The sequence below is a fragment of the Oncorhynchus gorbuscha genome, linkage group LG13 (assembly GCF_021184085.1).
Source record: "Oncorhynchus gorbuscha isolate QuinsamMale2020 ecotype Even-year linkage group LG13, OgorEven_v1.0, whole genome shotgun sequence".
NCBI classification, from domain to species: domain Eukaryota; kingdom Metazoa; phylum Chordata; class Actinopteri; order Salmoniformes; family Salmonidae; genus Oncorhynchus; species Oncorhynchus gorbuscha.
The window spans coordinates 20,482,086-20,491,222 of NC_060185.1; the positions used below are offsets into that span (position 1 = coordinate 20,482,086).

The window sequence follows — 9,137 nt, forward strand, 5'->3', positions numbered from 1 at the left end:
TTACAGTCGCCATGGTCCCTCTCGCAAAAGGGGAAAATAATTAGTGAACTTTCTGACCTCTCACCGTAGACGTAAATTATACCACGTAAATATTAAGTGAATAATTTACATCAAAATGTGAATAAGTGTAGTCATAACATTGCAATTATTCACAAACCAATGATTACAAGAGTGGTAATGGCCCCTATTACCTTGGCATTTGTTGCAGTACACTGTGTTATAACGTTTTCCTGGGGAAAACATTAATTGCTGATGAGTTACAATATTATTGACAATTACAACTGAACCGCACAGTACTAATAAAATGATTACTCAATTTCAAAATTAGATTACTGAAAAGCATCAGCCAAGCATCGTATCAAAGTAAACCTCACGATGATCTAAGCATTTGTTATATCACCTTACAGTAACAATGTGTAAGAGATAATGAATAGGTTTGAAATGCTTTGCGAGATACAATGCGAAAAGCTTCACAACAAAGAATAGTGCGTGACTATCGGATTTCTGTTTGTGAAATATAGGACATTTCAAAGCTTTGAGCATAGAAACAAACTCACCGGTTTACGGCACTGACTTAACACTTCCTAACAAGCGCACCACCATCCAACTATTTGGCATAGTTTGGCAGCAACACAGGACAGATTTATTCAGAAAGCTCCTATGCCACTAATCTTGCTAGAGACCATCCATCAAACACTTCCATCCATCAAACGCTTCTTCTATAACCTACCAGCGATTCATATGAGAGTGCCAGTTTATATGAAGTGATTCTGTGACGGTCGTCGTAGGTGGAAGAAGAGGAGGACCAACACTGAAACAAGACAATAAAACGACAAACGAACGGTCCTGTATGGTGCTGAAAAAACACTGAACAGAAAATGTAATCACCCACAACTCAAGGGTGAAAAACAGGCTGCCTAAGTAGTACCCCCACCCCCCCAATGGTCCGGACTCCGACCGCAAAACCTGAAACTATAGGGGAGGGTCTGGGTGGGCGTCTGTCCGCAGTGGTGGCCCTGGCGCGGGACGTGGACCCCACTCCACCATAGTCTTTGCCCGCTTCCTTACCCGCCTCCGTGGAGCCTTTAGAGAGACGATCCTCGCCGCCGACCTCGGACTGGGGACCCTAGCAATGGGTCCCATATGGACGGGAGATTCCCGGCAGCACCGGACCGGCGGGAGACTCCGGCAGCACCGGACCGGCGGGAGACTCCAGCAGCACCGGACCGGCGGGAGACTCCGGCAGCACTGGACCGGCGGGAGACTCCGGCAGCACCGGACCGGCGGGAGACTCCGGCAGCACTGGACCGGCGGGAGACTCCGGCAGCACAGGACCGGCGAGAGACTCCGGCAGCACCGGACCGGTGGGAGACTCTGGCAGCTCCGACGTGAAGGGTCTCCTACCTGACTTAGCCATACTCCCCGTGTCCCCCCCCCCCCCCCCCCCCCCCAATACATTTTTGGGGCTGCCTCTCGGGCTTCCTTGACCGCAGTGCCAACTCCATTCTCCGGTATCCCTCCTCGCACTGTTCCAGAGAATGCCAGGCGGGCTCCGGCACTCTCCCTGGGTCGAACGACCACCTTTCTATCTCGTCCCATGTTGTCCTCCTCCAGATAGCGCTGCTCCATACCACACTGCTTGGTCCTTTGGTGGTGGGTGATTCTGTAATGGTCGTCATAGGTGGAAGAAGAGGAGGACCAATGCGCAGCGTGGTAAGTGTCCATATTCTTGAATAAAATAATTGAACACTGAAACAAAACAATAAAACTACAAACGAATAGTCCTGTATGGTGCTGAAAAACCACTGAATGGAAAATATAATCACCCACAACTCAAGGGTGAAAACAGGCTGCCTAAGTATGGTTCTCAATCAGGGACAACGATTGACAGCTTTCTCTGATTGAGAACCATACCAGGCCAAACACAGAATTACCAAATTATAGAAAAAAGAACATAGACTGCCCACCCAACTCACGCCCTGACCATACTAAAACAAAGACATCACAAAGGAACTAAGGTCAGAACATGACAGTTATATGGTTGTAGTAGGCTAGTTTTAGGGAGGGTATGGTTATCTGACTGATTTGGGCCAGTGGAGCGAAATATTTCAACAAATAATTTTCTTCTGTAATGACTTGGGGTCTTATCTATGGCTTGTGTCCAGGATTACAGAATTTATCCCATTTGTTCCCAAATATTCCGCATAGTTTCACTATATTCCATATAGTTTTTTTATACTGAAAAGTATGTAAAAAAGTGTGTTTTACTCTTGGTCACAATTGTGACCGATGGGAATATCTAGTGCACTGCCTATAATAAAATTAACAGACATTTACCTATATTCTTCAGCCCTAATACCTACATTTCTCTTTAACTTATTTCACATTTTGTTGTGTTACAACCTAATTTCAAAATGGATGACATATTCTCACCTACCTACAAAATACCCCGTAATAACAAAGTGAAAACCAAATGTATTGAAAATGAATTTATTGAAAATGAAATACAGAAATATCTCATTCACGTAAGTATTCACACCCCTGAGTCAATACATGTTAGAATCACCTTTGGCAGCGATTACAGCTGTGAGTCCTTCTGGGTAAGTTTCAAAGAGCTTTGCACAACTGGATCGTACAACATTTGCTCACGATTCTTTAAAAAAAATTCAAGCTCCATCAAAATTGGTTGTTGATCATTGATAGACAGCTATTTTCAAGTCTTGCCATAGATTTTCAAGACGATTTAAGTCAAAACTGTAACTAGGCCACTCAAGAACATTCAATGCCATCTCGGTAAGCAACTCCAGTGTATATTTGGCATTGTATTTTCGTTTTTTGTCCTGCTGAAAGGTGAATTCATCTCCCAGTGTCTGGTGGAAAGCAGACTGAACCTGGTTTTCCTCTAGGATTTTGCCTGTGCTTAGCTTGATTCCGTTTATTTTTTATCCAGAAAATCTCCCGTTCTTAACCATTATAAGCATACCATAACATTATGCAGCCACCACTATGCTTGAAAATATGGAGAGTGGTACTCAGTAATGTGTTGTGTTGGATTTGCCCCAAAAATAACACTTTTTATTCAGGACAAAAAGATAATTTCTTTGCCACATTTTTTGCAGTATTACTTTAGTGCCTTGATGCAAACAGGATGCATGTTTTGGAATATTTGTATTCTGTACAGGCTTCCTTCTTTTCACTCTGTCAATTAGGTTAGTATTGTGGAGTAACTACAATGTTATTGATCGATTATCGGTTTTCTCCTATCACAGCCATTAAACGCTAACTGTTGTAAAGTCACCATTGGCCTCATGGTGAAATCCCTGAGCGGTTTCCTTCCTCTCTGGCAACTGAGTAAGGAAGAATGCCTGTATCTTTGTAGTGACTGGGTGTATTGATACACCATTCAATGTGTAGTTAATAAATTCACCATGCTCAAAGGGAGATTCAATGTCTGTTTTTTATTTTACCCATCTACCAATAGGTGCCTTTCTTTGCGAAACCTCCCTGAACTTTGTCTTTGAATCTGTGTTCAAAATTCACTGCTCGACTGAGGGACCTTACAAATAATTATATGTGTGAGGTACTGAGATGGTAGTCATTCAAAAATCTTGTTAGACACTATATTATTGCACACAGAGGGAATCCATGCAACCTATTATGTGACGTGTGAAAGATGGCGCCGACAGACATGGCAGCTCTGCTTCTAGCTCCTAAGCAACTTTGCAGTATTTTGTTTTTTTGTGTGTTATTTCTTATATTATTAGCCCAGAACATTTTTTGTGTTATTACATACAGCCCAGAAACAACTTTTGGATATCAGAGCTATGGTAACTCACCAGCATTATGATCAGGAATACGACATTCCCGAATTGGATCCTTGGTTCGCACCCCCTAGAGCAATTGAAAATTACAAGTGTTTCACTACACCCCCAATAACATTTGCCAAATATGTGTATGTGACCAATACAATTGGATTTGATTTGACTTGTTAAGCAAATTATTACTCCTGAACTTATTTAGGCTTGCCATAACAAAGGGGTGGAATACTTAGTGGCTCAAGACATTTCTGATTTTCATTTTTAATTCATTTGTAAACAATTTGAAAAACATAATTCCACTACGGGGTATTGTGTGTAAGCCAGTGACACAAAATCTCAATTTAATTTGTTTTCAATTCATTCTCTAACACAACAAAATGTGGAAAAAGTCAAGGGGTGTGAATACTTTCTGAAGTATACCACAGCCTGCTTACCCACACACCAAACCCAATTACCCATGCACTCCAGCCCTGTTGCACAATGCCCTAACCCTAACACCCACATACCAATACCCTAATATTGATACAGTCAAGTTCTGATACACACATATCCTAGACCTAACTTCCCTACTTGTTTCTTATAGACCCCAGTTCCTGTGCTTAAAAAAAAGTTTATTGAAGTTTTTCACATTTTACAATCTTAATAGGTTAGTTCATATACATGCAAATCAGCTTTCACAATACATATTGTCAACCATAGATCGACCTTTAATATTGTCATCCATGTGAGTATCGAAATCAATACTTTTCATGCTGTAGCAGTTTTAAAAAAAGGGGTTCCAAACTCTGTTCATCATGACAATTGGCATAGGACATAATTACTTTGAACAAAACAGCTCCACTTTACTACAGCACGCACATTGTGCAGAAATCAACCATGCAGTATCTCTGACATTGTCTTTGCCTATACATCTCATCCCTGTTACTTGCCTACCTCAGCCCTGTTACCCACTTTACGTAGGCCTGTATTCCCCAAGAGACCAAGACACCATATCCAGCTATTGGCTGCACATTCCAACCCTTTTATTTGCATATCTTAGTCACGTGACCTCTGTATTTCTGCATTTCATCCCCAATATTCATATAAACTAGGTCTACACCTGTACTTCAGCTCCAATTTACATAACTACAAAGTCTGCACCTGAACCCAATTAGTTAACTAAGCCATCTCTAAATGTGCCAAAGCCTGAATACTCATGAACTGTACAACCAGGACTACCCCTGTACCTCAACCCCAGTACGCCTACAAACCAGGTCTACACTTTTGACTGAGTCCCACAACTAATATAAACCAGGTCTACACCTGCATATCTCAGCCCAAATACCAATACCAACCACATTTACAACTGTGGCTATGTCCCAATAATCTCCTAAACCAGGCCTACCCTTGTGCAAGAGACACTAAACAAACTCATTGACACTAATTTAGTTTATGGGTCAATACAAAATATGACATTTTACAGTCAAACTCACTGATTTAAACATAATAAAGGCTAATGGATGATGGTAAAATCATCTGAGTCTTAGCTATGGCATGTACCCAGGATTACAGGATTTAAGTGCAGATGAAAATGTGCAAGTGATGCATAGCAACTGCTAGTAACTAGAGCAACACTTTACAGTTAAGTAACAAGAATAATGGCTGGGTCAGGTATGTATTTGTACTACTAAGTTGTTTCATATAATGATATTTTGATGATAATTAAGGTCAGCAGGACTTTTACCTTGTGTTTAAGAATTAAAGGTCGTAAAACAAACTATTTCACAAACAAATTGTTCTTCTCTCTACAGGTCCCAGAAAATGGTGTTTGGCATCCGGAAGCGTATCCATGACCACCTGGTGGAGCGAAGAATCTGCAGAACCCGGCTGGTGACCAAATATGGGCGCTGCAACATTGAATTCGGCAACGTGAAGTACGGCAACCATTTTGCCTTCCTCTTGGACTTCTGGACGACCTTCGTAGAGTTCCGCTGGCGCTTTGTCCTCTTCTTCTTCATCGCCTCCTTCACCCTGAGCTGGTTCATATTTGGACTGCTGTGGTTCTGGATCGCCCGGAACAACGGGGACCTGACGTGGCAGAACCCCTCGAAAGGCCACATCCCCTGTGTGGACAACGTCTACAATCTCATTACAGCATTCCTCTTCTCCCTGGAGACACAGACCAGCATCGGTTACGGTGGACGTGCCATCACCCCTTTCTGTTCTGGTGCTGTAACCCTCATCATTATCCAGTACCTCATAGGTAACATCATCAACTGCTTCATGTGTGGAGTCATCCTGGCCAAGATCTCCATCCCTAAGAAAAGGGCCAAGACCATCACATTCAGTGAGATGGCTGTCATCTGTCCTAAGAAGGACTTCCTTTGCCTCATGATAAGAGTGGCCAACTTGCGCAAGACCCTGATGATCGGGAGCCAGATCTACGGCAAGCTGTTGAGGACAACCATCAAACCCGACGGGGAGACAATCATCATGGACCAGGTGAACATTGAGTTCGTGGTGGACGCTGGGAAGGACAACCTCTTTTTTGTGTGCCCTCTCACACTCTACCATGTGATTGACAATACTAGCCCTTTCTTTGAGATGGCAGTAGACACACTCCATAAGCAAGAGTTTGAGCTGGTGGTCTTTCTGGACGGCACAACCGAGTCCACCAACTCAGCCTGCCAGGTCAGGACTTCCTTCATCCCTCAGGAAATCATGTGGGGTTACAACTTCCTGCCCATCATCTCCCGCAACAAAGAGGGCAAGTACAGAGTGAACTTCTCCAACTTCTCCAAGGTAGTACCCGTGGCTACTGCACACTGTGCCTACTGCTTCCACAACATGAAGGGACACCACCTCCACACCATTGACGGAATTGACAACGGGGAATTTGAAGTGATTGATAACTTAGAACAACCTAATATGACCAAGATGTGAGCTTTTGGAGAGAATATGTGGAATAGAAGCCAGTTATAGGTTGTACTCTTAGAAGAAAAGGGTTCCAACAGGGTTCTTCAGCTATGCCCATAGGATAGCCCTTTTGTTTCAACACTGTAAAAAAAAAAAAAATCTGAACAAACCTGATTTTCCTGCATTCATACTTTAAAATTGTATTATTTAATTTTAAGTAGGATTTACTGTACAGTCAAAAGTTTTGACACACCTACTCATTCAAGGGTTTTAGTCTTTATTTGTACAATTTTATACATTGTAGAATAAGACATCAAAACTATGAAATATGAAATAACACATATAGAATCAAGTAGTATACAAAAACGTGTTAAATAAATAAATAAAATATATAGTTGAGATTCTTCAAAATAGCCACCCATTGTCTTGATGACAGCTTTGCACACTCTTGGCATTCTCTCAACCATGAAGGGACCTGGAATGTCACGTGGAGTGCATTTCAATTAACAGGTGTTCCTTGTTAAAAGTTAATTTGTGGAATGTCTTTCCTTCTTATTAATGTGTTTGAACCAATCAGTTGTGTGACCAGGTGGGGGGGGGGGGGGGTATACAGAAGATAACCCTATTTGGTAAAATACCATGTCCATATTATGGTACGAACAGCTCAAATAAGCAAAGATAAATGACAGTCCATCATTACTTTAAGACATGAAGTTCAGTCAATACGTACAATTTCAAGAACTTTTGAAGTTTCTTCAAGTGCAGTGGCAAAAACCATCAAGTGCTATGATGAAAGTGGCTCTCATGAGGACCGCCAAAGGAAAGGAATACCCAGCATTATCTCTGCTGCAGAGGACACCTTATGACATCAGTGGAACAGCCACTTTACAATAGTGCATCTAAATATTTTAAGGGGGGGGTGAGAAGGATTACTTTATCCTATCCTAGGTATTCCTTAAAGAGGTGGGGTTTCAGGTGTCTCCGGAAGGTGGTGATTGACTCCGCTGTCCTGGCGTCGTGAGGAGTTTGTTCCACCATTGGGGAGCCAGAGCAGCGAACAGTTTTGACTGGGCTGAGCGGGAACTGTACTTCCTCAGTGGTAGGGAGGCGAGCAGGCCAGAGGTGGATGAACGCAGTGCCCTTGTTTGGGTGTAGGGCCTGATCAGAGCCTGGAGGTACTGAGGTGCCGTTCCCCTCACAGCTCCGTAGGCAAGCACCATGGTCTTGTAGCGGATGCGAGCTTCAACTGGAAGCCAGTGGAGAGAGCGGAGGAGCGGGGTGACGTGAGAGAACTTGGGAAGGTTGAACACCAGACGGGCTGCGGCGTTCTGGATGAGTTGTAGGGGTTTAATGGCACAGGCAGGGAGCCCAGCCAACAGCGAGTTGCAGTAATCCAGACGGGAGATGACAAGTGCCTGGATTAGGACCTGCGCCGCTTCCTGTGTGAGGCAGGGTCGTACTCTGCGGATGTTGTAGAGCATGAACCTACAGGAACGGGCCACCGCCTTGATGTTAGTTGAGAACGACAGGGTGTTGTCCAGGATCACGCCAAGGTTCTTAGCGCTCTGGGAGGAGGACACAATGGAGTTGTCAACCGTGATGGCGAGATCATGGAGCGGGCAGTCCTTCCCGGGAGGAAGAGCAGCTCCGTCTTGCCGAGTTCAGCTTGAGGTGGTGATCCGTCATCCACACTGATATGTCTGCCAGACATGCAGAGATGCGATTCGCCACCTGGTCATCAGAAGGGGAAAGGAGAAGATTAATTGTGTGTCGTCTGCATAGCAATGATAGGAGAGACCATGTGAGGTTATGACAGAGCCAAGTGACTTGGTGTATAGCGAGAATAGGAGAGGGCCTAGAACAGAGCCCTGGGGGACACCAGTGGTGAGAGCGCGTGGTGAGGAGACAGATTCTCGCCACGCCACCTGGTAGGAGCGACCTGTCAGGTAGGACGCAATCAAGCGTGGGCCGCGCCGGAGATGCCCAACTCGGAGAGGTGGAGAGGAGGATCTGAGATGAGAGCAGAGGAGAGAGAGTTAGCTTTAGCGGTGCGGAGCGCCTCCGTGATACAGAGAAGAGCAGTCTCAGTTGAATGACTAGTCTTGAAACCTGACTGATTTGGATCGAGAAGGTCATTCAGAGAGATAGCGGGAGAGCTGACCAAGGACGGCACGTTCAAGAGTTTTGGAGAGAAAAGAAAGAAGGGATACTGGTCTGTAGTTGTTGACATCGGAGGGATCGAGTGTAGGTTTTTTCAGAAGGGGTGCAACTCTCGCTCTCTTGAAGACGGAAGGGACGTAGCCAGCGGTCAGGGATAAGTTGATGAGCGAGGTGAGGTAAGGGAGAAGGTCTCCGGAAATGGTCTGGAGAAGAGAGGAGGGGATAGGGTCAAGCGGGCAGGTTGGTTCCAACCGCTATGTACGC

At 44.3% G+C, this 9,137-nt stretch overlaps 1 protein-coding gene across 1 annotated transcript in view; it reads left to right on the forward strand.

The window, feature by feature from the left end:
* LOC123993889 (ATP-sensitive inward rectifier potassium channel 1-like) overlaps positions 1–7,333 on the forward strand; it is a 7,905-nt gene extending 572 nt beyond the window's left edge. The window contains exon 2 of the mRNA XM_046296360.1: positions 5,609–7,333. Coding sequence (XP_046152316.1) covers positions 5,619–6,740 — 1,122 coding nt within the window. The 5' untranslated portion in view covers positions 5,609–5,618 and the 3' untranslated portion in view covers positions 6,741–7,333. The remainder of the gene's footprint in view (positions 1–5,608) is intronic.
* The last annotated feature ends 1,804 nt before the right edge of the window (positions 7,334–9,137 follow it).